This window comes from Anser cygnoides, chromosome 30 (genome assembly GCF_040182565.1).
Source record: "Anser cygnoides isolate HZ-2024a breed goose chromosome 30, Taihu_goose_T2T_genome, whole genome shotgun sequence".
NCBI lineage: Eukaryota > Metazoa > Chordata > Aves > Anseriformes > Anatidae > Anser > Anser cygnoides.
Genome location: NC_089902.1, coordinates 2,271,307 through 2,298,671, shown reverse-complemented (window position 1 = coordinate 2,298,671; position 27,365 = coordinate 2,271,307). Strand labels below are relative to the sequence as shown.

Here is a 27,365-nt window from a genome sequence, read left to right as displayed (position 1 = left end):
TAAAGCCCTCCTGACTGCGCCTGATCACCTGGTTGTATTCTAAGTGTTGCATGATGGTACTCAAGATAATCTGCTCCATGAACTTCCCTGTCACTGGTCAGACGGCACCGGTCATGACTTCCAGCCATTTTGTAGGTGGGCATCATATTTTGTTGTCACCAGTTGACTGGGAACAACCCTGATAGCCAGGACTGCTGATAAATGATGGAAAGCGGCTTGGTGAGCACTTCTGCCAGCTCCCTCAGTACCAAGAGGGGGATCCCATCTAGCTCCATAGACTCGTGAACATCCCCCATGAGGGATGCCATACGAGCAGTGGTGCTGCTCACCAGGAACCAGGCCAGCTTCCTACAGAGCTGCCTTATGAGGAGCATGGCCACCAAGAAGATCTGAGTTATCAGACTCAGCTCAGATCCGCTGAGACACCACACAGGTAAGGGTCTACAGCCAGCAGGGAAAGATGTGCAGGTCTGGGAGTCCCTAGGACAGTCTGGTGTGGAGAGGAGCAAGAGCTGTGGAAAGGCTGAGAGTCCCAACAGGACCCAGGTCTTTGTGTCCATGGCTCTGGCTGTTGTCTCTGCCACTGAGGCCTAGGAGGAGACAGCTTATCGGTAAAAGCACCAGGGCCTCATTGCCTCCTCGCCCCCACCCATGAACCAGGCAGGGCTCGTACCATTCTCCTGCACTTGGCCATGCACATCCCCATCTCCTCCTGCCCCACGAAGAGCCCTGAGCAAGGTGTGACAGGAACAGGTCTCTCTTCCAGGGTTCCAGGGGTCAAGGCCTGACCCTTGTGCTTGGTGAAACTCATCCAGTTTGCAAAAGTGACATCAGGGTCACCTTCACATTGCCTTTGTCTCCTTGTCCTCACTGCCTCCAATGCTCCCATCTCCTCCTGCCCCAAGAAGAGCCCTGAGCAGTGTGTGAAGGGAAAGGATCTCCCTTCCCAGGGGCTGGGGGTCATGCCTGTTCCTTTTTTTTGTGAACCACATCCAGCTTTTCTACATATCAGGGTGCCTTGACATTGTCTTTCTCTATTTGTCCTCACTGCCTCCAATGCTCTGCTCTAATGAGCTCCAAGGGAGGCTGTGTCAGTGCTGGCCCTCAGGGGGACACTGCAGGAAACTTGCCTCTGACTTGGACTTCTGGAGAGATGTCTTCAATTCTCTCAGTGCCTGAGGTTCGTGGGCTCCTCAGCAAAGCCCCCCGAGGGGGGATTCCAATGCCTTGGGCTCGACGTCTGGTGCTGAGCTGGGCCGGGCTCATGGGACAGAGAGAGCTCGTGGCAAGAGGGCCCTGGTGCAGAGAGACAGCTGTGCCCAGGAGCAGCTCCTGTGCACAGCGCAGCAGGGCTGGGGGCTCTGACCGCAGCTGGCATGGGGAGAGGAGAGGAGGAGAGAGGGCTTGGAGGCAGTGAGGAGCCAACAACAGAGGGCAGCGTGTGGCAGGACAGATCTGCAGGCTCTCGGCACTGTGAGTCTCTGGCAGCAGGGCCATAGAGGTGGGGTTGCCAGAGGGGTCTTCTACAGCTGGCACATCCGATGCCTGACAGCATCTCTCGGGATAGTTGTCTCTCTGTTTCTCCAGAAATGAGTAGAAAATACTTTAGGGAATGGCATTTTTGATTGCATTTTTCAAGAGAAAGACCAAGGCAGGGACTACCAGAAAGGCAAGACTTTGTCTGTAGCCTGTGCTTGAAGAATTCTGCAGTGGAGGGGAGGCAGGTTTCATGGTAATGAGTGGTCAGGATTTTGCAGGAGATGGAGACTCCTAGAGCATTGCAGTGAGGGACCAGTATGTCATCAATGAACTTCATAAAGTCCCTTCCCACACCTCAGCCCACAAACTGCACTGACATCATCATTGTGGTCCTCTCAGGCTTAATCCTAACTGATCCTAAGGAGCTGGAAACCCTCCTATGCCCAGTGCCCTGTGCCCAGACCTCCTCTCTGGGAGGTCTCTGCAGGCTTGAGGTGAGCACAGATCGTTTGCAGTGACCAGGAGCTGCCTCCTCTGCACAAGAGGAGCTGCTGAGTGTCCGTCTTTCCCTCCCTGGCCTTGCCTCCCCTGGCAGCAGCACGCTGCCATTCCTCCTGGCTTCTCCACCTGGCCGTGCTGCTGCTGCTCTTGTTCCCAGGCTGCCTGGGGATGGGGGTTTCACATGCCCATGGAGTGAGCCCTCGGGGTGCTTGTGGGAAGGGGAATACAGGGACAGGGTGAGGGGTCTGGAGATGGGCACTTGGAGCCTGGCTTCTTCTGCCCACAGCAGTGTCCTGGTTCTTCTCAGGGCAACCTCTGAAGGCAATTGTCCTGAAGTTGAAGAGATGCCAGCACAGCTGAGACCAGCACTGATGGACAGACTGGCTGTCGTCTCTGTGGGACACTCTGCACTAAAGGGACAGTCTCTTTGCCTCTGAGGATCCACAAGGTTTTACTTGGAGTGCAGCAGAACGCCCAGGATTTATGTCTTAGAAACACTCCTCAGCTGTGGTGGGGCAGCTAGAACCAAAAATACAAAAAAAATAATTAAATAAGTAAATCTCCACACCTCTGCTCTGCAGTTAGGTGAACTAGGATCAAAACTGGGGAAATCTCTTTGATATGAGCAGTAAAGTGAATCTGAGACTACCCCATGTTCCTACCATGTTACTACCATGCTACTACCTCTGGCTATAGTGCAGGACTGATTCTTCCATTGCCACAGATGAGTCCCCTGTTCCCAGAGACACTCTCAGGCAGAATCAATGAAAGAGACCTTCACAATATGTGCCTGGAAATGGGCAAATTTCGGTGATTTAAGTGAGAAAAATGGAAATAGTTTTCCTCTGATATGCCTGTGGTACATTCTCACTGCCTTTCTCCTCCTTGTACAGGAGTTCATGACCAGAAACTGCAGATGTCCAACAGCAGCTCCATCACCGAGTTCCTCCTGCTGGCATTCGCAGACACGCGCGAGCTGCAGCTCCTGCACTTCGGGCTCTTCCTGGACATCTACCTGGCTGCCTTCCTGGGCAATGGCCTCATCCTCACCGCCGTAGCCTGCGACCACCACCTCCACACCCCCATGTACTTCTTCCTCCTCAACCTCGCCCTCCTCGACCTGGGCTGCATCTCCACCACTCTCCCCAAAGCCATGGCCAATGCCCTCTGGGACACCAGGGCCATCTCCTATCCGGGATGTGTCGCACAGGTCTTTCTCTTTGCCTTCCTGGTAGGAGCAGAGTATTGCCTTCCCACCATCATGTCCTATGACTGCTACGTTGCCATCTGCAAGCCCCTGCACTACGGGAGCCTCGTGGGCAGCAGAGCTTGTGCCCAGATGGCAGCAGCTGCCTGGGGCAGTGGCTTTCTCAATGCTGTCCTGCACACGGCCACTACCTTTTCCCTGCCCCTCTGCCAAGGCAATGCTGTGGACCAGTTCTTCTGTGAAATCCCCCAGATCCTCAAGCTCTCCTGCTCAGACGCCTACCTCAGGGAAGTTGGGGCACTTGTGTTTAGTGTTTCTTTATTATTTGGTAGTTTTGTTTTCATTGTGCTGTCGTATGTTCAGATCTTCAGGGCAGTGCTGAGGATCCCCTCTGAGCAGGGCCGGCACAAAGCCTTTTCCACGTGCCTCCCTCACCTGGCCGTGGTCTCCCTATTTGTCAGCACTGCCATATTTGCCTACCTGAAGCCCCCCTCCATCTCTTCCTCATCCCTGGACCTGGTGGTGTCATTTTTGTACTCAGTGGTGCCACCAGCAGTGAACCCCCTCATCTACAGCATGAGGAACCAGGAGCTCAAGAATGCTTTGATTAAAACTGTTTTTATACATGCTTCTTAAGCATCAGTAATGTTGTCATTAGTATTATTGTCATAATACATAATAATAGAATCATAGAATCATAGAATACCCAGCGTTGGAAGGGACCCATAAGGATCATCCAGTCCAGCTCCTGGCACTACACAGGTCTGCCCAAAAGTTTGGACCATGTGACTAAGTGCACAGTCCAATATCTTCTTAATTTCAGACAGGCTTGGTGCAGTGACTACTTCCCTGGGGAGTCTGTTCCAGTGTGCTACCACCCTCTCGGTGAAGAACCTCTTCCTGATGTCCAGCCTAAACTTCCCCTGCCTCAGCTTGACACCATTCCCGCAGGTCCTGTCACTGGTGATAACAGTGAATAGGTCACCTGCCTCTCCACTCCCCCTCGTGAGGAAGTTGTAGACTGCGATGAGGTCCCCCCTCAGCCTCCTCTTCTCCAGGCTGAACAGGCCCAGTGACCTCAACCGCTCCTCATATGTCTTCCCCTATAGGCCCTTCACCATCTTCGTCGCCCTCCTCTGGACACTCTCCAACAGTTTAATATCATTTTTGTACTGTGGTGCCCAGAACTGCACGCAGTACTCGAGGTGAGGCCGCACCAGCGCAAAGCAGAGCAGGACAATCACTTCCCTCGACCGACTAGCAATGCCGTGCTTGATGCACCCCAGGATACGGCTGGCCCTCCTGGCCGCCAGGGCACACTGCTGGCTCGTATTCAACTTGCTGTCAACCACAACCCCCAGATCCCTCTCTGCAGGGCTGCTCTCCAGCATCTCATTGCCCAGTCTGTACGTATAGCCAGGGTTGCCCCGTCCCAGGTGCAGGACCCGGCACTTGCTCTTGTTAAACTTCATGTGGTTGGTGATCGCCCAGTTCTCCAGTCTGTCCAGATCTCTCTGCAAGGCCTTTCCACCCTCATCTGAGTCCACAACTCCTCCAAGTTTAGTGTTGTCGGCAAATTTGCTCAAAACACCTTCTAGTCCTACATCCAAATCATTTATAAAAACATTGAAGAGGACTGGCCCTAAAATGGAGCCTTGAGGGACCCCACTGGTGACCCTCCGCCAGCCAGATGTGGCCCCATTTACCACAACCCTTTGAGCCCTGCCCGTCAGCCAATTGCTCACCCATCGCATGATGTTTTTGTTTAGTTGTATGCTGGACATTTTGTCCAGTAGGATCCTATGGGAAACCGTGTCAGAAGCTCTGCTGAAGTCCAAAAAGATCACATCAGCTGGTTTCCCTTGATCGACTAGATGGGTGATCTTATCATAAAAGGAAATCACATTTGTTAGGCAGGACCTACCCCTTGCGAACCCGTGTTGGCTGGGACCAGTGACTGAATTGTCCCCCACGTGCGCTTCAATAACTTCAAGGATCATCCTCTCCATAATTTTACCAGGCACTGACGTGAGACTGACAGGCCTGTATTTGCTAGGGTCTTCTTTCTTGCCCTTCTTGAAAATTGGCACAACATTTGCCAGCTTCCAGTCCAATGGGACCTCTCCAGATTCCCAAGATCATTGAAAAATAATTGAGAGAGGTCCTGCGATGACATCAGCCAGCTCTTTAAGCACCCTGGGATGAATTCCATCCGGATCTATCGACTTGTATGGATCCAGGTGGAGCAGCAAATCCTGCACACATTCAGGGTCGGTTGGGAGTTTGTCATTCCCTTCCCACTGTCATGTTCCTCCAACTCAGGGCACCCTGGGTCCCGAAGTCCATCATCAGTGTTGAAGACAGAGGCAAAGAAAACGTTAAACATCTCTGCTTTGCCTATGTCATTGTCTGCGAGGAGACCCTCCCCATCTAGTAGCGGACCTATGTTTTCTTTGGTCTTCCTTTTTCTGTTCACATATCTAAAAAAACCTTTTTATTGCCTCCCCCAGACTTGGCCAGCGTCAACTCTAGTTGGGCTTTGGCCACACAAATTTTCTCCCTACAATCGCGAACAGTGTCCCTGTATTCCTTCCATGTCACCAGACCCTCCTTCCAGCAGCCGTACACTTTCTTTTTTCTCAGATCTGTCATCTCAACCTTTGTGCTCCATGCTAGGCACCAAGAAGACTTGCTGTGGTTTGACCAGGCAGGCAGCTCAGCACTACAAAACTATTCATCCACTGGGATGGAGGAAAGAACTGGGAGGAAAAAAAATGTAAAAGTTCATGGGTAGAGATAAAGGAAGTTTCATAGGACACAAAAGGAGGACGTTATTATTATTATTGTTAATGTTAATTTTAATGTTCTAGACACTAATAGACTAAGGACATGATATTTTTGAGTGCATATCAAAAGACAGGAAAGGTGGTAGTGATTAATTGGAAAGTGTCAGACCTGAGCATGACAGACATGATATGGAATGAGGAGTGGATATTGTCGTAGTTTTGCCTTGCAGTAGAGCAAATTTTTCTTCCTAGTAGCTGGCAGGGTGCTGTGTTTCATATTTACAGAATTACAGAACAGTTTGGGTATGAAAGGACCTTAAAGATCAAATCATTCCAACTCACCTGCCCTGGGCAGGGACACCTTCCACTAGACCAGGTTGCTCAAAGCCCCATCCAACCTGGCCTTGAACACTTTCACAGATGGGGCTTCCACATCTTCTCTGGGCAGCCTGTTCCTCACCACCTTCCTAACAAAGAACTTCTTTCTAATGTCTAATCTGAATCTACCCTCTTTCAGTTTAAACCATTACCCCTAGTCCTATCACTGCTCTCTTTGATGAAGAGCCCCTCCCCAGCTTTCCTGTAGGCCCCTTTAGGTACTGGAAGGCCGCTGTAAGGTCTCCCCGGAGCCTTCTCTTCTCCAGGCTGAACAACCCCAACTCCCTCAGCCTGTCTTCAGAGGAGAGGTGCTCCAGCCCCTTGATCATCCTCGTGGCCCTCCTTTGGACTCATTCTAATAGACCCATGTCCTTCTTGTGCTGGGGGCCCCAGAGCTGAATGCAGTACTCAAGGTGTTGCCTCACCAGGGCCGAGTACAGAGACACAATCACTTCCTTACTCCTGCTGACCACACCATTCCTGGTACAAGTCAGGACGCTGTTGGCCTTCTTGGCCACCTGAGCACCCTGCTGGCTCCTATTCAGCCGACTGTCCACCAATATCCTCAGATCCTTTTCCCCTGGGCAGCTGTCCAGACACTCTTCCCCCAGCATTATATTGGGCTGTTGTGCCCCAAGTGCAGGACCCGGCACTTGGCCTTGTTGAACTTCATACAGTTGACCTCAGCCCATGGATGCAGCCTATCCAGATCCCTCTGCAGAGCCCTCCTACCCTTGAGTCGATCTACACTTGCATCTAACTTGGTGTCGTCTGCAAACTTACTGAGGGTGCACTCAATCCCTTCATCCAGATCACTGATGAAATTATTGAAAAAGAAGATACAGCCAATTTTTAACCCAAGAAAGCATACATCCATCCTGGCCTTGAGCAGCCAGTTTCCCCAGGAGAATGCTGGGGGAAGCAGTTTCAAAAGCCTTACTGAGGTCTGGGTAGACCACATCCACAACCTTTCTCTTCTCCACTGAGCACATCGCCTTGTCTTAGAAGGAGATCAGATTTGCCAAGCAGGACCTGGCTTTGGTAAACTCATGCTGACTGGGCCTGGTCACCCGGTGGTCCTGGAAGTGTTACGTGGTGGTACTCAAGATAACCTGCTCCATGAGCTTCCCCAGCACCGAGGTCAGACTGACAGGCCTGTAGTTCCCCAGATCCTCCTTCTGCCCCTTCTTGTAGATGGCCGTCACATTTGCTAGTCGCCAGTCACCTGGGACCTTGCCTGGTAGCCAGGACTGCTGATAAATGATGGAAAGTGTCCTGGTGAGCACTTCTGCCAGCTCCCTCAGTACCAACATGTGGATCCCACCTGGCCCCATAGACTTGCGTACGTCTAAGTGGAGTAGCAGGTCTCAAAACTTTTCCTCATGGATTATGAGGGCTTCATGCCACTCGCTGTCCCTATGTACCAGCTCAGGAGTCTGAGTACCAGGGGAACAACTGTTCTTGCTGCTGGAGACAGGAGGCAAAGGAAGCAATAAAAACCTCAGCATTTTACGCATCACTTCTACCTATGTTTCCCCCCACAACCAATAGAGGATGAAGATTCTCATTACTCCTCCTTTTTTTTTTTATTTTATGAATTAAAAAAAAAAATAATTATTTTTTTAATTATCCTTAATAGATAGATTGGGCTCCAGTTGGTTTTTCGACCTTCTAATTTTGTCCCTGCACAGCCTCACAACATTTAGAATGCGGTTCCAAACAAAATGACAGCATGCATGAGAAGGATGCAGAGAAAAGGTAGAATCCAGTGGAATTCAATCCCCTATAATTCCGTGATAGTATGCTCCAGTTTTATTCCACTACATCCTGTATTGTCCAAATTGTCCTGCAATTGTTGATGCAGTTATCTTGTAATAGACAGCGTAACCAGGGTGAGCCATCTGCCTGCAGATATTAACAGCTGAGAGAATGGAGCATCAGCGTGGAGGAACAACGAACAAATGAAGGATTTCTACTGCAGAAACCTCTTGACATTTGCAAGGAGAAGAGCCCAGTCCTGCAGCAGAGGAAGAGGAACCCCACACATCAGGGCAGACTGGGACCCTGCTGAGTGAACAGTGCCCAGGAGGAGGAGGGCCTGGGCACCACGAGGGATGCCATACGAGCAGTGGTGCTGCTCCCCAGGAACCAGGCCAGCTTCCTACAGAGCTGCCTTACGAGGAGCATGGCCACCAAGAAGATCTGAGTTACCAGACTCAGCGCAGATCCGCTGAGACACCACACAGATAAGAGTCTACAGCCAGCAGGAAAAGAAGTACAGGTGTGGGATTCCCTAGGATAGCCTGGTGTGGAAAGGACAGAGGCGTCTGACAAGGCTGAGACTCCCAACAGGACCCAGGGCTTTGTGTCCATGGCTCTGGCTGTTGTCTCTGGCACTGAGGCCTAGGAGGAGACAGCTTCTCGGTAAAGCACCAGGGCCTCATTGCCTCCTCGCCCCCAGCCATGAACCAGGCAGGGCTCGTACCATTCTCCTGCACTTGGCCATGCACATCCCCATCTCCTCCTGCCCCACGAAGAGCCCTGAGCAAGGTGTGAAGGGAAAGGATCTCCCTTCCCAGGGTCTGGGGGTCAAGGCCTGGCCCTTGTGCTTAGTGAAACACATCCAGTTTTCCTACACACCAGTGCCACCTTCACAGTGCCTTTGTCTCCTTGTCCTCACTGCCTCCAATGCTCTGCTCTAATGAGCTCCAAGGGAGGCTGTGTCAGTGCTGGCCCTCAGGGGGACACTGCAGGAAACTTGCCTCTGACTTGGACTTCTGGAGAGATGTCTTCAATTGTTTCTCAGTGCCTGAGGTTCGTGGGCTCCTCAGCAGAGCCCCCCGAGGGGGGATTCCAATGCCTTGGGCTGGGCGTGTGGTGCTGAGCTGGGCCGGGCTCGTGGGACAGAGAGAGCTCGTGGCAAGAGGGCCGTGGTGCAGAGAGACAGCTGTGCCCAGGAGCAGCTCCTGTGCACAGCGCAGCAGGGCTGGGGGCTCTGACCGCAGGCACCCAGGCAGAAAGGGATTCCAGGCAGCCTGCAGGGTGCGGGCAGAGGAGAGCTCAGTGCAGGAGAAACCTTCACAGCCCTGCCAATGGTTAGTCCCTGGCTGCAGGACAGTGCAGGGGAGGTTCCTGGAAGGGGCTCCTGGGTCCGGGACATCTCTGCCTGGCCAGGAGCTGCCAGGATGTCTCTCGTGGCTTCTGCAGTGTGAAGGAGAAAGTGCTGCAGGGCAGCCTTGGGCAGAGGAAGGGGAGGGCAGGGGCTGCCTGCAAAAAGAAGGCACTTTCTGCAGTCTCTGCCTGTTTTTCCTGCTCTGATTCTGGGGCAGGCTCTGTGTTGAGTGGTTGGATTTGCACAGGTGACTGAGCTTCCACTGCATTGAACTGAGACCTAAGCAGGTTACTGACGAACCTCAGAATATCCCCTCCCTTCTCTCTACTCACAGACTGCACCAGGGTTTTTCTGTGCTGTTTTTTAGGACCTGCAGATGAGAAGATGTAATTTTTTAGCACAGCCTCTGAGTGCACCCATGCCACACCTGAGCACTGCAAGCAGGCAGCAGCTGCGCACCAGGGGATGGACAGAGCAGCCCTCCTGGACGTGACCTCTGGCTGAGGTGTGCCGCCACAGCAACAACATTTACCACTGCAGTGGAGCAGAGGTGGCGGGTTGGGGGCTGATGGGCTGAGGTGGTTGCTAAGTACGGGACACTCAGGAAGCACAAAGCAGGGCTACAACCAGGGAGAGACACAAAGGTAACCCTGAAAGAAACATGATGTGAAGGCTTTAATGAGGAAAGAAATGAGTATTGCTCAGGGAAATTTCCCCTAACACTCAGTCTGTATTTTTTCTTCTTTGCAGTGCCCTTGATGAAGGGCAGGAAATGCCCAACAGCAGCTCTGTGAGCGAGTTCCTCCTGCTGGCATTCGCAGACACGCGGGAGCTGCAGCTCCTGCACTTCGGGCTCTTCCTGGGCATCTACCTGGCTGCCCTCCTGGGCAACGGCCTCATCCTCACCGCCGTAGCCTGCGACCACCGCCTCCACACCCCCATGTACTTCTTCCTCCTCAACCTCGCCCTCCTCGACCTGGGCTGCATCTCCACCACTCTCCCCAAAGCCATGGCCAATGCCCTCTGGGACACCAGGGCCATCTCCTATCAGGGATGTGCTGCGCAGGTCTTCTTTTTTGTTTTCTTGATTGGAGCAGAGTATTCCCTTCTCACCATCATGTCCTACGACCGCTACATTGCCATCTGCAAGCCCCTGCACTACGGGAGCCTCGTGGGCAGCAGAGCTTGTGCCCAGATGGCAGCAGCTGCCTGGGGCAGTGGCTTTCTCTATTCTGTCCTGCACACAGCCAGTACATTTTCATTGCCCCTCTGCCAAGGCAATGCTGTGGACCAGTTCTTCTGTGAAATCCCCCAGATTCTCAAGCTCTCTTGCTCAGAGTCATGCCTCAGGGAGGTTGTCCTTCTTGCAGTTAGTCTCTGTTTAGCATTTGCATGTTTTGTTTTCATTTCATTTTCTTATGTGCGTATCTTCAGGGCAGTGCTGAGGATGCCCTCTTCTCAGGGCCGGCACAAAGCCTTTTCCACGTGCCTCCCTCACCTGGCCATTGTCTCTCTGACTCTCAGTACAGCCATGGTTGCCTACCTGAAGCCCTCCTCCAACTTTTCCTCATTCTTTGACCTGGTGGTATCGTTTCTGTACTCGGTGGTGCCTCCAGCAGTGAACCCCCTCATCTACAGCATGAGGAACCAAGAGCTCAAGAATGCCTTGTGGAAACTCTTTGGATACATGCTTCTTCATCATCAGTAATCTGCCTAAAATACTAACAGGACCCACAGGTTATCTGAAAAAAAAAATATCTCTTGATACAATAGCTTGATATTCTTTTATTTGTATTGTTATTATTTCCTAGAACTTGAGATTTTGATTTAATTCTATTTTTGCCATCCTGTCTATTAATTGTTTTATTTACTTTCACCCAGTCATCTTATATTCTTACAGAACAAGGCTTCCGGTGTGGAAAAGTCAATAAAGAAGCCATGAGGACTTTGCTGGTCTCAGCTGCCATCTCTTCACGCCTTCTCTGGAGCTGGGGAAGCAGTGCCTGCCTGCTGGAGGGGCTCAGGGCCAAGAGCCCAGCTGCCACATGGAGGAGCAGCCCCGGGGGCCAGGTAGCAGCGCAGAGCTCTTTGCCCAGAGTGAGTCACACGGTGCGAGCTCCCTTGGCTGACAGAGTGGACAGCCTGAATAGCACGGTCTCCTCTGAATGGCCACCTTTGCTCTATTATACTATTTTCTGAAACCTTTTTTTTGTTTTAATTATTTTTATTTTTTTGGTGTGTTGTGGTTTAACCCGGCTGGCAGCTAAACACCACACAGCCGTTCGCTCACCCTCCCCCCTCCCTCTCCGGGATGGGGGAGAGAAACGGGAAAGTGAAGCCTGTGAGTTGAGATAAAGACAGTTTATTAAGACAGGAAAATAATAATAACAATAATAATAATAATAGTGATAATGATAATAGTATTAACAATAATAATGTGTAAGAAAACAAGTGATGCACAATGCAATTGCTCACCACCCGCTGACCGATGCCCAGCCTATTCCCGAGCAGCCGGCCCCCCCACCCCGGCCAGCCACCCCTATATATTGTTTAGCATGACGTCAGATGGTATGGAATACCCCTTTGGCCAGTTTGGGTCAGCTGTCCTGGGTCTGTCCCCTCCCAGCTCCTGCTGCACCCCCAGCCTGCTCGCTGGCAGGACAGAGCAAGAAGCCGAAAAGTCCTTGGCCTGGTGTAAACACTGCTCTGCAACAATTAAAACATCAGCATGTTATCAGCGCTCTTCTCATCCTAATCCAAAACATAGCACTGTTAGCGTAGCAACCACATAACCACCAAGTGATTATATGAAGGTGCTTTATTCAGCGCTGGAAGCCGGGGCAGGTGCCCAAATCTGGCTTCGAGTCCTGTTACTTCCCAGCCATTATTTATACATACAACATTGCGTCAGGTATACATATTCATTACAGGTTGCAACATCAGCCTCGCTTTTCATTCTAATTAGCTCCCCTCCCCTTTGCACATGTGTGGCGCACTCTGGTGGTCGTCCAGGTGGTCGTCCAGATGAAGTAAGGAGTCTTCCTCTCCGCTAAACTCTTCACCTTTCTCACTCGACGCATGCTCCCTCCGCTCCTTGGTTCTGCTTCAACTCATTTCAGCATTTCCAGGCCCTTATCCAAGGTCAGGTTGTACCTGTTCCCTCCCAGGGTTCCCCTTCAACGATTCCTTTAAATGTTCAGTGTACTCCCTAAGTTTCCAGTGTACATAGATTAATTGATAATGTAAGTACATTTGGCAATGCTTAATTATACTGTATGTCCCATCACCTAAGAGACATTAGTAAAACATCCATTCGATTCTCCCCAACACTAACATTTCCCCCCTTTGAAAATACTTCACTCATACCAAGAGCAAGTATTTTCATTACTATTAGGTTGAATCAGGTTAGTAGAGGTTAGTGAGTATAATTTGATATAGAGATTAGTAAGTATAATCTTAACGCATCTTCGTTAGTCTACTATCTTATTGATTCCTCTATGCCTGCTTGTTAACGCTAGTACTATAGGATGGGGGTGGAGTAAGTGGGATAGGGTGTTCTGGGTGATTCCCAGTAACCTACTAACCTCCTTAACCACATTGGCAATGAAATGTGGTCCCCTGTCTGAAGAAATACCCAATGGTACACCAAATCTAGGGACTATTTCCCGTAGTAACCATTTTACCGTTTCTTTAGCTTGGTTGGTTCGACAGGGAAGGGCCTCTGGCCATCCTGAAAAAGTATCAACCCCTACCAATAGGTATTTATAACCTCTTGCTTTAGGCAGTTCCACGAAATCTATTTGCCAGTAATCTCCAGGCTCTATTCCAGCTCTAGTTCTCCCCATCTCAGCATGTTTCCTTGCTACCGGGTTATTCTTTAAGCAAAGCTCACATTTTGACATTACTGACTTTGCCATTGTTAACATGTGTACCGAGATGACACCTCGTTTCAAATAGGTCACCATTGCTTCTGCACCCCAGTGACATTCATTATGTTTTATTTGTAAGATTTCTCGCATTACTATAGGAGGCACTATAAGTTGTCCTATCGCAGTCACATACCATCCGTCAGGATTCTTCTGGGCCTTCATCAAATTTGCAAGTCTCTCGTCTTCTGCTGAATACTTTGGGTCTTTAGGTAATTTAAAACAAGAGAGGCCTACCTTCGATGGAATTAGAGCCATTGCTTTCCATACTTCACGCGCAACCTTCCGGGCCGTCAAATCTGCCAATCTGTTACCTTCTGCAATCTCTGACATCCCTCCTTGATGAGCTTTACAATGCATTATGGCCACCTGTTGGGGTTTCTGTACAGCTGTTATTAATTTCAATATTTCTTCCTGATATTTTATATTAGTCCCTTGTGAGGATAGCATTCCCCTTTCTTTCCATAATGCCCCATGTACGTGGACTACCCCGAATGCATATTTTGAATCTGTCCAAATATTCACATTCTTACCCTCGCTTAGTTCCAGGGCTCGTGTCAGGGCAACTATTTCTGCTCATTGGGCTGAAGTCCCCGGAGGTAGGGAATTTGCCTCAATCACTACCTTTGATGTTGTTACCGCGTATCCTGCATAACGAGTCCCATTTTCCACAAAGCTGCTTCCATCCGTGAAAAGTTCCCAATCCGGTCTCCCCAGAGGCTGATCCTTTAAGTCTGTTCTGCTGGCATAGGTATGTTCGATGATCTCCACGCAATCATGACTGAGGTCTCCTTCCTCCGTAGTTGTTCCTAGAAACACTGCTGGGTTCAATAAGTTAGTAGTTCTTAAGATTACATCATCTTGCTCAGTTAGTATAGCTTGATATTTCATCATTCGGCTGGGCGATAGCCAATGGCCCCCCTTTTGCTCCAATACTGTAGTCACCATATGTGGCACGAACACCTCAATTCGTTTCCCTAATGTGAGCTTCCTGGCTTCCTGTATTAAAAGGACTGTGGCTGCCACGGCCCTTAAACACGAGGGCCATCCAGCGCTTACCGCATCCAATTGTTTAGAAAAATACCCCACAGGTCTTTTCCAGCTCCCAAGTCGCTGGGTCAGTACTCCTAATGCCAATCGTTGTCTCTCATGCACAAACAGCTGGAAGTCCTTTGATAAGTCCGGCAAGCCCAAGGCAGGCGCCTTTATCGGGACTTCTTTTAATTTCTTAAAGGCCTCTTGTTGTGGCTTTCCCCAGGTAAATGTACAGGCCTTTTGGGTTTCATAGAGGGGCTTTGCTATGAGTCCATCAAAGTATCCAGGATCACCTGGAGATCATCCCAATTGGGATTTTGGGTTTTAATTATCATTTTCATCACCCTGGCTACTTTATCTGGGTTTTCCCTGTAGGTGCCGGCTGCTTGTTTACATATCATTAAATCCCCAGCTGAAAAAGGCACCTTAACATATACCGGTCCTTCTGTCCCCACTCCTTGCCTGAGGGGAGCGATTATTTTCCCTCCCTGTTCATTTATAGTTTCTCCTGCCCTTCGCTGTTGCCGGGTCCTATGTGACACAGGGGAGACTAAAGTCGGGGATCCTCCATCACTACTGCTATCTTCCTTTTCTCTTTTTTTCCTCCCTGTCCTGGCTCTTCCGGCGGAGCCGACGGCGCAACTTCCAAGTCAATATTTCCATTATTCATTTCCCCATAATACTTATTATTCTCTATTGCCTGATGCTGTATACAGCGTCTCTCCTTAGTACATGCACAACAACGTTCCTCAGTTGAAACTTCAAGCACCATTATTCCACAAGCATGCTGCCATTCAGGCTTTCGGCGCAAATAAAAGAATAATTCCACATACGGCAGTTCATCATATTTTCCTTCCCGCTTACAAAATAGCATCAATTGTAAAATTGTATTATATTGCAATGTCCCATTCTCAGGCCAAGTTTCTTGGTCCTCTAGTTTATACTGTGGCCACCAAATGTTACAATAATTAATCAGCTTTCCTTTCCGCATTTCTTGACCAAAACCTCCCTCTTTCCAATGTGCTAGCAAACACCCCAGCGGGGATGTCCGCGGGATAGGTACATCTTTTCCCAGAATTTCTTTAATCTTTTTCATTTTGAGCTTATGATACGGACCCAAAAGCTGCCGGAGCAGCAACACACTCTCCCGGAAGCTGCCGGAGCAGCAATACACTCTCCCGGAAGCTGCCGGAGCAGCAACACACTCTCCCGAAAGCTGCCGGAGCAGCAACACACTCTTCCGAAAGCTGCCGGAGCAGCAACACACTCTTCCGAAAGCTGCCGGAGCAGCAACACACTCTCCTGAAAGCTGCCGGAGCAGCAACACACTCTCCCAAAAGCTGCCGGAGCAGCAACAGCACACTTTCCAGAAGCTGCCGGAGCAGCAGCGTGCTTTCCCAAAAGCTGCCGGAGCAGCAGCGTGCTTTCCCAAAAGCTGCCGGAGCAGCAGCAGCACGCTTTCCCAAAAGCTGCCGGAGCAGCAGCGTGCTTTCCCAGAAGCTGCCGGAGCAGCAGCACGCTTTCTACATACCAATAATACCAGGTGCTGACCCTTCAGCACAAACCAATACAATCACCAATGCCGAACCTGCAGAGCTTTCGCTCTGTCTAACGGACGGCGCCTAGGCTTACCCCGGGAGCTCCCTGCCCAACCGAGCGTGGCTTTCGCCGCGTCTGACTGGCAGGCTTTCCCAACCAAATCGGTACCGAATACCCAAAGTTGAAAGCACCTTTGCTTACCGCTCCAGTGGTACGTCGTGAGCAGCGGAGGTCGGTCGTGGTCGACTGCTACCCGAGAATCCATCGGTGCCGGCTGGAGTGAAACCGAGACACGATCCGCCTCAGCAGTGCCCACGCAGTCCCATCTGGGTCGCCAAAATGTTAGCATAGCAACCACATAACCACCAAGTGATTATATGAAGGTGCTTTATTCAGCGCTGGAAGCCGGGGCAGGTGCCCAAATCTGGCTTCGAGTCCTGTTACTTCCCAGCCATTATTTATACATACAACATTGCGTCAGGTATACATATTCATTACAGGTTGCAACATCAGCCTCGCTTTTCATTCTAATTAGCTCCCCTCCCCTTTGCACATGCGTGGCGCACTCTGGTGGTCGTCCAGGTGGTCGTCCAGATGAAGTAAGGAGTCTTCCTCTCCGCTAAACTCTTCACCTTTCTCACTCGACGCATGCTCCCTCCGCTCCTTGGTTCTGCTTCAACTCATTTCAGCATTTCCAGGCCCTTATCCAAGGTCAGGTTGTACCTGTTCCCTCCCAGGGTTCCCCTTCAACGATTCCTTTAAATGTTCAGTGTACTCCCTAAGTTTCCAGTGTACATAGATTAATTGATAATGTAAGTACATTTGGCAGTGCTTAATTATACTGTATGTCCCATCACCTAAGAAACATTAGTAAAACATCCATTCGATTCTCCCCAACACTAACAGCACCCTACCAGCTACTATGAGCTACTTAACTCTGTCCTAACTGGAACCAGGACATGGTGGTTTTACCCTGCTAGGTACCTGAACTCCACCAGAACTGCTCTATCACTCCCCCCCCCCCCCCACAGTCCCCCCCAATCAGAAGAGGAGGGGAAAAAGAAAAGAAAAAACAGTTCATGGGTTGAGATATGGATAATTTAATTCAAGGAAGAATAATTGTTAAGGTACAGTTATTATTAAGGGAAAATTAATAATTTAACTACAGGGGAAAACCAAACAAAACAAAACAAAAAACAAAAACAACAACAACAAAAAAAAGCAAAGGCCGTATGGAAGCACAGAAAGAAAGGAAATAAATTACTCTCTACTTCCCACCAACAAGCGATGCTTGACTACGTCCCTGAAGGAAGGCTTCAATACGTGTAGCCATTGTTCAGGAGCACAGACGTTTTCATAACGAGCCCACCCTTCCCGCCTCTTTCCCTTTTTCCACCTTTTATTGCTGAGTGTGACATCACATGGTATGGAATATCCCTTTGGTTGGTTTAGGTCAGCTGCCCTGGTGATGTCCCCTCCTCGCTGTTTGCCCACCCCCACCCTGCTGGCTCTGGGGGGGTTAGAGGGAGTCCTGATGCTGTGCCAGCACTGCTCAGCAGCAGACACAACACTGGGGTGATATCAGTGCTGTTCTAGCTGCAAGTGCAGAGCACAGCACTGTATGGGCTGCTGCAGGGAAAGGTAACATCCCAGCCAGACCCAGTACAACCTCCACCCCTTATTCCATAACATTAGTGTCACACTTAGGTCCCACATACTGTAGTATATAAGTATTCTCATCACCATTGTTCCTTGTTCTTTAACAGATTGATAGGTGTGATAAATTAGTGGGTGTTTGTTCATTGTCTTTAAAAGGAATTCAGAGAATCTGCTGAGAAGATAAGGTTTTGCAATTTACGACCTTGTTAAGGGGGAAGACTAAGGAAGTAGATAGTGGGGAGGGGGTGTTGGATAAACATCCTTGGTAAAACAAAGACTCTGTGAAATACTGTTTGCCGCTTCACCACCCTCCCCCTTGAACACGAGCACAACGCATGATCATTGAAAGAAAAACAACGACCCCCAACAACGAACTGCGCAGCTTCAGAAGGTTCACCAAGTCCTGACAAGCCGAAACTTGGATGCTATAAAACGGCGACACTGAAAAGGGAAAGTTGCGTGCTGTGGTGGAGCGGAGACTCCCCAGCCGCCCAGCGCTGTTTTGCTTGTACCTGCTTACTTAATTAATAAATTATCTTTGACCAGAAAATTGCGTGGTCTCGCTTATAACAATAGGTAGGTACGTCTTTTCATTCTATAGGTCTCTCTCAAAAAATGTTCATAAGAACTGTTGATAATTTAGTCTTCATCTGCCAAAGTGGTCACTCAGGGCAGGTGGAGTTGGACGCCTGGATGCCAACACTGGCTTAGCTCAAGTCCTTGTTACACTTGCCTGGTTCCTTGCAAAGCTGACCTGTCATTGATCCTGCAGCATCTTCCTACCACATGTAACTTAGATTACAGGTTAGTTTTCTCCCAAGGTTAAATCTCCTTGAGGCATGCACCTGATATCCCCGTTCTTTTGCATCACTCACCAGGTACACCCCGGTTCTTAGGCGAAGACAATCCCACGAGTGGTTTTGCCTTTTCCAGAGGTAGGAGCAACCAACACTGCCTTCCCCATCCACCTTCCTACATGCACTATGGGGACTTTAGCTCCTCTCACCGTGTGTAGGGTTTTGTTTCAGCAGGACCAGGATGGTTGTCGGACCCTCTGTTGTTGACTAGCCAAGTGGTCTCTGGTAGATTTATGTCCCATTGTTTCCATGTCCCAGCACTCAATGCTCGTAACATAGTCTTTAACAGTCCATTGTACCTGTCAACCTTCCCAGAGGCTTGTGGGTGATAAGGGATGCGATACACCCACTCAGTACCATGCCTCTTGGCCCAGGAGGTGACCAAATTGTTTCGGAAGTGACTCCCATTGTCAGACTCAATTCTCTCTGGTGTACCATGACGCCACAGCCCTTGTCTTTCCAGGCCCAAGATAGTGTTTCGGGCCGTGGCATGGTTTACTGGATAAGTTTCCAGCCACCCAGTAGTTGCTTCTACCATGGTAAGTATTTAACGTTTGCCTTGGCGGGTTTGTGGGAGTGGTCCGATGTAGTCAATCTGCCAGGCCTCACCATATTGAAATCCAAGCCATCTCCCCCTATTCCAGGGAGACTTTACCCTCGTGGCTCGTTTGATTGCAGCACAGGTCTCACACTCATGGGCAACCTGTGTAATGACCTCAATGGTCAGGTCCACCCCTTGATCATGAGCCCATCTGTATGTGGCATCCCTCCCTAGATGTCCTGATGTTCCATGGGCCCATCGAACTACAAACAGCTCACCCTTACATCCCCAGTCCAGGTCCACCTGAGCTACTTCAGTTTTCAAAGCTCCATCCACTTCTTCGTTGTCCTGATGTTCTTCGGTGGCACGATTCTTAGGCATGTGAGCATCTACATGACGTACCTTTACAGCCAGGTTTTCTACCCAGGCAGCAATATCTTGCCACAGGGTAGTAGCCCAGATAGGTTTACCTCTGCGCTGCCAGTTGCTCTGTTTCCATTGCTGCAGCCACGCCCACAGAGCATTTGCCACCATCCACGAGTCAGTGTAGAGATACAGTACTGGCTGTTTTTCTCTTTCAGCAATTTCTAGGGCCAGTTGTATGGATTTCACTTCTGCATACTGACTCGACGCGCCTTCCCCTTCCATGGCCTCCACGACTCTTCATGTGGGACTCCACGCAGCAGCTTTCCATTTCCGATGGCTCCCTACCACACGGCAGGATCAGTCAGTGAACAACGCATACTGCTTTCTGTTTTCTGGCAACTCATTGTATGGTGGTGCCTCTTCAGCATGGGTTGCCTCTTCTGTCGGCACAAAAATCTCTGCCTCCCGGCCAGTCCGTGATCTCTTCCAGGATTCCTGGGTGATTAGGTTTCCCCATTTGAGCCCGCTGTGTAATTAACGCTATCCACTTACTCCACGTAACATCAGTCGCATGGTGTGTAGTGGGAATTTTCCCTTTGAACATCCGATGTAACACAGGTAGCCGTGGTGCCAAGAGGAGCTGTGCTTCTGTACCCACAACTTCTGAAGCAGCTCGAACACCCTCATATGCCATGAGTATCTCTTTTTCAGTTGGGGTGTAATTGGCTTCTGATCCTCGATAGCCCCGGCTCCAGAAACCCAGAGGTTGACCTTGAGTTTCTTCTGGTGGTTTTCTGCCAGAGGCTCCAGGTGAGGCCATGCTCCCCAGCTGCAGTGTAAAGTATGTTTTGCACAGCTGGTCCAGTACGGACAGGCCCAAGGGCTACTGCACGAGCTATTTCTTGTCTGAGTTGTTCAAAGGCCTGTTGTTGCTCAGGGCCCCACTCGAAATAGTTTCTCTTTTGAGTCACTCAATATAGAAGACTCACAAGCTGACTATAGCCTGGAACATGCATTCTCCAGAATCCCACAAGGCCTAGGACAGCTTGTGTTTCTTTTTTGCTAGTTGGCGGAGACATTGCTGTTCTTTATTGATCACATCCATCAGAATATAGCGACGTCCATCCTGCCATTTTACCCCCAAGAACTGGATTTCCTGTGCAGGTCCCTTGACCTTACTCTGTTTAATGGCAAAACCAGCTTTCAGGAGAATTTGAATTGCTTTCTTCCCTTTCTCAAAAACTTCTTCTGCTGTGTTGCCCCACACGAGGATGTCATCAATGTACTGCAGGTGTTCAGGAGCTCCCCCTTGTACCAGTGCAGACTGCATCAGTCCATGGAAAATGGTAGGGCTGTGTTTCCACCCCTGGGGCAGTCAATTCCAGGTGTATTGGATGCCCCTCCAAGTGAATGCAAACTGTGGCCTGCATGCTGCTGCCAGAGGGATGGAGAAAAATGCATTAGCGATATCAGTTGTGGCACACCACTTGGCTGCCTTTGACTCTAATTCATACTGAAGTTCTAGCATGCTGGCACTGCAGCACTCAGCAGTGGCGTGACTTCGTTCAGGCCACGATAGTCCACTGTTAGCCTCCACTCGCCATTAGACTTTCGCACTGGTCATATAGGACTATTAAAGGGTGAGCGAGTCTTGCTGATCACTCCTTGACTCTCCAGCCGATGAACCAACTCATGGATGGGAATCAGGGAGTCTCGGTTGGTGCGATATTGCCGCCGGTGCACCGTTGTGGTAGCGATTGGCATCTGCTGTTCTTCAACCTTCAGCAATCCTACAGCAGAATAGTCTTCTGAAAGGCCCAGCAGGGTAGACAGCTGCCTAATCTTCTCTGTGCTCAAAGCAGCTATGCCAAAAACCCACCGGTACCCTTCTGGATCCTTGAAGTACCCTCTCTTGAGGTAGTCTATGCCAAGGATGCATGGAGCCTCGGGGCCAGTCACAATGGGATGCTTTTGCCACTCATTCCCAGTTAGACTCACTTCAGCTTCCAATACAGTTAATTGTTGGGATCCCCCTGTCACTCCAGAGATACAGATGAGTTCTGTCCCTTGGTAGCCCGATGGCATTAAGGTACATTTTATGCCAGTGTCCACTAAAGCTTTGTATTCTTGTGGTTCCAATGTGCCAGGCCATCGGATCCACACAGTCCAATAAATCCGGTTATCCCTCTCCTCTACCTGACCAGAGGCAGGGCCCCTCTAGTCTTGGTTGGAGTATCTGCCACTTAATTTTTGTAAATGAGAAGCAGAGGTCCCTTCATCGGGGTCAAGAATAACATCAGCTCTTCTACTGCCTCTGGGGAACTGCCCAACAGAAACTGGAGCAGCATTTTTCTTAGGAGTCCCTCTTCTTTCTGCTGTATTTCCTTTCAGTTCAGGTACCCGAGCAGCTAGGGTTGAAGTAGGTACACCATCCCATTTCCTCATATCTTCCCCGTGGTCACACAGTTAAAACCACAAAGTGCCACATTGTGTGCATCTTGGATACTCTCTCTCTCGAGCAGGAAAATACTGATTCTTAGTGGCTGAAATATCACTCCATCTGGATGAGGATGGGTATGCTCATTCTATGAGGTGGTCAAGTCTTTCGGACAGTTTCTCCACAGCTGAGACACAGGCCCGTAGCGGAGCAGAGAGATTGTCTTCATATTTTTGAATCTGGCAGGACATAGTATACACTGTTGGTCCCATCCCCTCATCCCACTGAATTCCTGCCAGCGTACTGGCATGTGATGATGGTGCATTCCGCACCAATTTACGCCACATGGATGTTGTGCACTGGACTTCATCGGGATCTTGAGGTGTCTGGGCATTGTCCAAATCACTATAAATCATCTCCAGAACAGCTAATTCCCGCAGATGCTGGAGACCTTCATCCATAGTGGCCCACTTGCCTACTTGATATACAATATCTTCCTTATGGGGATACTTTTCTTTCACAGCTGCCAGGAGTCTCCTCCAGAGGCTGAGAACCTGTGTCCCTCTCCCAATTACTTTGTCAATGACCCTTTCTCTAGAGAGGGATCCCAGCTGCTTGGCTTCATTGCCTTCTAATTGTTGGCTATTGGCCCCAGCATCGAAGCAGCCAGGTGAGGATGTGTTCACCTGGGTGTCGACCATAATCCTTTCGTATTTCTCGCAACTCACCCAGGGATAGGGATCGAGTGGTTTCTGATTCCTTTATGATTTCCATCTCTTCTTCCTGCTGTTTTTGTGATGGCTCTGCTTTAGAGGTGCCTGCCTTCTCCCCTTCTCCCTCCTTCTTAGGAGAGGCTTCTTCCCTTGCTAAATGAGCTGACTTCCGTTTCCACTGTTTTGACTTGACTGTGGGGGCGACTGATACCATAGTCGGTTGATCCTCTGGGTCAGCCACAGCATGTGTTATCTGGTCATCAGATTCAGAGACTTCCTCCCTCTCCTCAAGGTGCTGGATGATGTTAAACAGTGTTTGATAGGAGTAAGCCAGGACCCAGAACAATGCTGCAAGCTGTCGTTCTCCAGCATTATCAGGGTCAGGGCATACGACTCTCAAACATTCTATCAGGTTTTTAGGATTTTCCACTTGTTCAGGGGTGAAGTTCAAAACTACTGGAGGAGACATCCGTGACAGGTACCTGCCGATATCCTCCCACACACCTTACCACCTGCCACAAGACTGTTTCGGGACAGATTCCCGGGTAAGCTTTCTAAACAATCGACTAATCTTAGAGAGAAGAGGAAACCCATTATTCCGAATTAGAAATAGCAATATATGGGTTACACATGGATATTCAAAATACTCAAAAACTGTTGTAATTAGCACACTGTGAAAGAAGGAGGAGGTACCATTCCTCATATTATTCATAAAATGACTTCCAGATGAGGAAAAGAAGGCAGTGTAATTCTGAATATTCTCTAAAAGACAGTTTCCATGAGACCCAAATGATAACAGTGCAGAGCCTGAATGCCAGATTAAACTCAAGGCCAGTGCTTGGCAGCACAGCGAATTTAAAAAGACGAACACAGATTGTAGCACATTCTCGGATCGGATATAGAAGAGGAAGGAGAACATGACACGGATTGCATGACACATGACCAAACAAGCCAATATTAACAGGACACTGAACATGGTGACTAGCAAGTAAGTGTGTTAGTTGTAAGCGTTTTAATCAATTCTACTGTTATCTCAACCCTTCGAGCCCCACGTTGGGCGCCAAAAAGGACTGTGGTGGTTTTACCGTGCTAGGCAGCTGAACACCACAACCGCTCTCTCACTTCCCCTCCTTAGATGAGGAGGGGAAGAAGTAAAGGAAAGACCAACTCATGGGTTGAGACAAGGATAATTTAATTAAAGGGAAAAAAGTTATGAAGGAAAAATTATTACTAATTAAACAATTTAACTAAAGGGAAAAAAAAACAGGGACGGGGGAAAAAAATGACAAGGAAAGGCTGTGTGGAAGTGCAGAGTAAAGAAATTACTCTCTGCTTCCCACAAAGGAGCGATGCTTGACCACATCCTTGAAGCAGGACCTCAACGCACGTAGCCGTTTTTTGGGAGGGCAGACGTTTTTGCAACGAGTGCCTACCCCTCCCCTCTTCTTCCTTTTTCCACCTTTTATTGCTGAGTGTGACATCACATGGTATGGAATATCCCTTTGGTTGGTTTAGGTCAGCTGCCCTGGTGATGTCCCCTCCTCACTGTTTGCCCATCCCCAGCCTGCTGGCTCTGGGGGGGGGGTTAGAGGGAGTCCTGATGCTGTGCCAGCACTGCTCAGCAGCAGACACATCACTGGGGTGATACCAGTGCTGTTCTAGCTGCAAGTGCAGAGCACAGCACTGTATGGGCTGCTGCAGGGAAAGGTAACATCCCAGCCAGACCCAGTACAACTTCCACTTCGAATCAACTGTCCCAGGGCTGGAAACACAGCCCTACCATTTGCCATGGGCTGATCCAGACCCGCCTGGAAGAGGAGGAAGCTCCTGAACACCTCCAATACATTGATGACATCATCACATACAGCAACCTAGCAGAAGAAGTGTTTGAGAAAGGGAAGAAAATGTTCTAAATCCTTCTGAAAGCTTGCATTGCCCTAAACCAAAGTAAGGTCAAGGGACCTGCACAGGATATCCTGATGCAGGCTGGCTAGGTTCAGGGGGACTGCTGCCTGGGGACGGGCTGGGCATCGGTCAGTGGGTGATGAACAATTGCATGGTGCATCACTTGATTTATACATGTGATAATAATAATAATTGTTCTTGTTGTTGTTGTTTTTACTGTTATTATTGTCTCTTCAATTTATGTCCTTTTAAACTGTCTTTATTTTAACGCAGGAGCTTTTGGGAGCTGAGGGTGAGCTAACAGCTGTGTGGTGCTGAGCTGCCTGCCAAGTAAAACCACAACATCATGTTTGACAACCACACTCTAATGGCACAAATCACATTTCTAAACTCAGTCTCGCCTGTGTTCAGAGAGGAGCAGTTGGTGATGATGTCAGCCTGCTTCAGACACCACACCCCAGCAGAGACCCTGCTGCCTTTGGGAGCTGTCCAAGAAGGCTCTGCAGGAGGATCTGGATAGGCTGGAGTGATGGGCTGAGGTCAACTGTATGAAGTTCAACAAGGCCAAGTGCCGTGTCCTGCACCTGGGGCGCAACAACCCCAAGCAGAGCTACAGGCTGGGAGATGAGTGGCTGGAAAGCTGCCTGGCCGAGAAGGACCTGGGAGTATTGGTTGATAGTCGGCTGAATATGAGCCAGCAGTGTGCCCAGGTGGCCAAGAAGGCCAACAGCATCCTGGCCTCTATAAGAAGCAGTGTGGCCAGCAGGTCTAGGGAAGTGATTGTGCCCCTGTACTCGGCTCTGGTGAGGCTGCACCTTGAGTACTGTGTTCAGTTTTGGGCCCCTTGCTACAGGAAGGACATGGAGGTGCTCGAGAGAGTCCAGAGAAGGGCGACCAAGCTGGTGAGGGGTCTGGAGAACAAGTCTTACGCGGAGCGGCTGAGGGAGCTGGGATTGTTCAGCCTGGAGAAGAGGAGGCTCAGGGGAGACCTTATCGCTCTCTATAGGTACATTAAAGGAGGCTGTAGCGAGGTAGGGGTTGGTCTATTCTCCCACGTGCCTGGTGACAGGACGAGGGGGAATGGGCTAAAGTTGCGCCAGGGGAGGTTTAGGTTGGATGTTAGGAAGAACTTCTTTATTGAAAGGGTTGTTAGGCATTGGAATGGGCTGCCCAGGGAAGTGGTTGAGTCACCATCCCTGGAGGTCTTTAAGAGACGATTAGATGTTGAGCTCAGTGATATGGTTTAGTGGAGGACTTGTTACTGTTAGGGCAGAGGTTGGACTAGGTGATCTTGGAGGTCTCTTCCAACCTAGACGATTCTGTGTGTGATATTAACACTATTATTTTAAATTTCCTATTACTCAGTGTAAAATTTATCATGTACAGACATCCTTTTGGGAAGGTAAACATCACTGGAGGCAACAACAGGAAGAATTTTTTTTTTTTAAATTCCAGCATGATTTCCTGTTGTTTGTTTTTAAATACGAAAAACCTTGCTCTTCCTACATAAGCAGGGCTCCAAAGGAGTAACCCTAGACCAATATCTATAGGAAAATGATGCTTCAAGCTGAAATGCAACAAACTTCAGCCTTTAAAATGAGGAAAGATTTTTATTAGATGCTCTTTGAAATCTTCCTCCTTAACTACACCATGAAAGCTCTCCAATTACCTGCACAAGTCCTAAACACTTGAAGAAAACTGTGGGAGAGATATGGCTCCTTAGGACTTTCTCTCTTTTAATGAGTTCCGTGGTGTACTTTGGTGCTGAGTCAATGAAACTTGGGTACTGAGACGGGAATGATGCAACTGCTTGAGAAAGTAAAGTCAGAAGGAAAAGTTGAAGTGACTTGGAGTATTAATGGGCCCCACTGAGGGCTGTTCCTAACAAAGCCTCCCCAGGGACTTGTTAGGGCACATCATTGGAGGCCATGATTGCAGACAGGCAAAGCGCTGTGCTGAGAAAAGTCTTGGTTGGTTTTGGTGAAGCAGAAGGTCCAAGGCCTGACCCCAGCCCCTGGGAGGGGAGATCCTGCACCCCCCCATCTGGCTCAGGGCTCTTCTTGGGGTCTGTATGATGTGGTGGGCAGTGTGATGCCATGAGAAGAACTTCATTATGACACCTCCCCACCCCTGCACAGGGTATCAAGGAAGCAGTGAGACCCCATTGCAATGACTCTATCTCCTCTCCTCAGAAGCTCTAGCCAAAGGGACAGAAACGTCAGGGCTGTTGGGGCCTTCCATTCCTGCCAGCACCCTCTGCCTTCTCCTCTGCAGGCTTTCCTCTGCTGTCCCACACTTTGCCCTATTTCCTTGAAGTCTGCAGACACCCATCTCTGTTCACCACCTTGCGCTCATCCCGGCATTTCCATCATTTCACCAGTGTCTCATCAACCCTCACCAGCTGTTCCTTGAAACACAAAGCTAGGGTCTGATCATAGATACTCACCAGCATCTTCCAAGGCCTGGGCCTGCTGCTGGCCTTGCAGCTTCTTGTCTAGACACAGCCAAGCCTTGTGCCTGCTGCTGTCCAGTCCTGGACTCAAGCAGAAGGGACAGGACAAGCCCTCTGCGGGCCTTCTTTGTGTCTGGGTCCTCCTGGGGATGGAGGCAGTGGGGATCCCACAGGCAGCATGCCAAGCAGGGGCCTTCTGCTGGCCTAGCAGGGCCACTGGCAGATGTCAGCCCCAAAGTGCACATCCCAGGGAGAAGCCAAGGCTGACCTGCCACCTCCAGACACAAGACACCTCACAGTCCCTTTGCGTGACACGTTCCTGCTGCTGCCCTATCAGCTGCAGAGACAGAAGTGACCTCCCAGTCAGTGTCTCAGGCACATTCCTCCTGCTGGGGCAGGAGATCCTGAGGCAGAGCTGACCACTTTCTCATCCCCACGGGAATAAGGTTCACCTTTGTGGGTCACAGAGTAA

General features: G+C 49.7%; 1 protein-coding gene across 1 annotated transcript; it reads left to right on the top strand.

Annotated features, from left to right (window-relative positions):
* Positions 1 to 2,896: 2,896 nt before the first annotated feature.
* LOC136787658 (olfactory receptor 14C36-like) lies at positions 2,897 to 3,823 on the top strand. The gene has a single exon (XM_066984970.1). It carries the CDS (start codon positions 2,897 to 2,899, stop codon positions 3,821 to 3,823), a length of 927 nt encoding a protein of 308 aa, XP_066841071.1.
* Positions 3,824 to 27,365: the final 23,542 nt, after the last annotated feature.

Bases quoted from the DNA above. Each gene is read 5' to 3' on its own strand.
- LOC136787658 (XM_066984970.1), top strand. From the start codon at position 2,897: ATGTCCAACAGCAGCTCCATCACCGAGTTCCTCCTGCTGGCATTCGCA.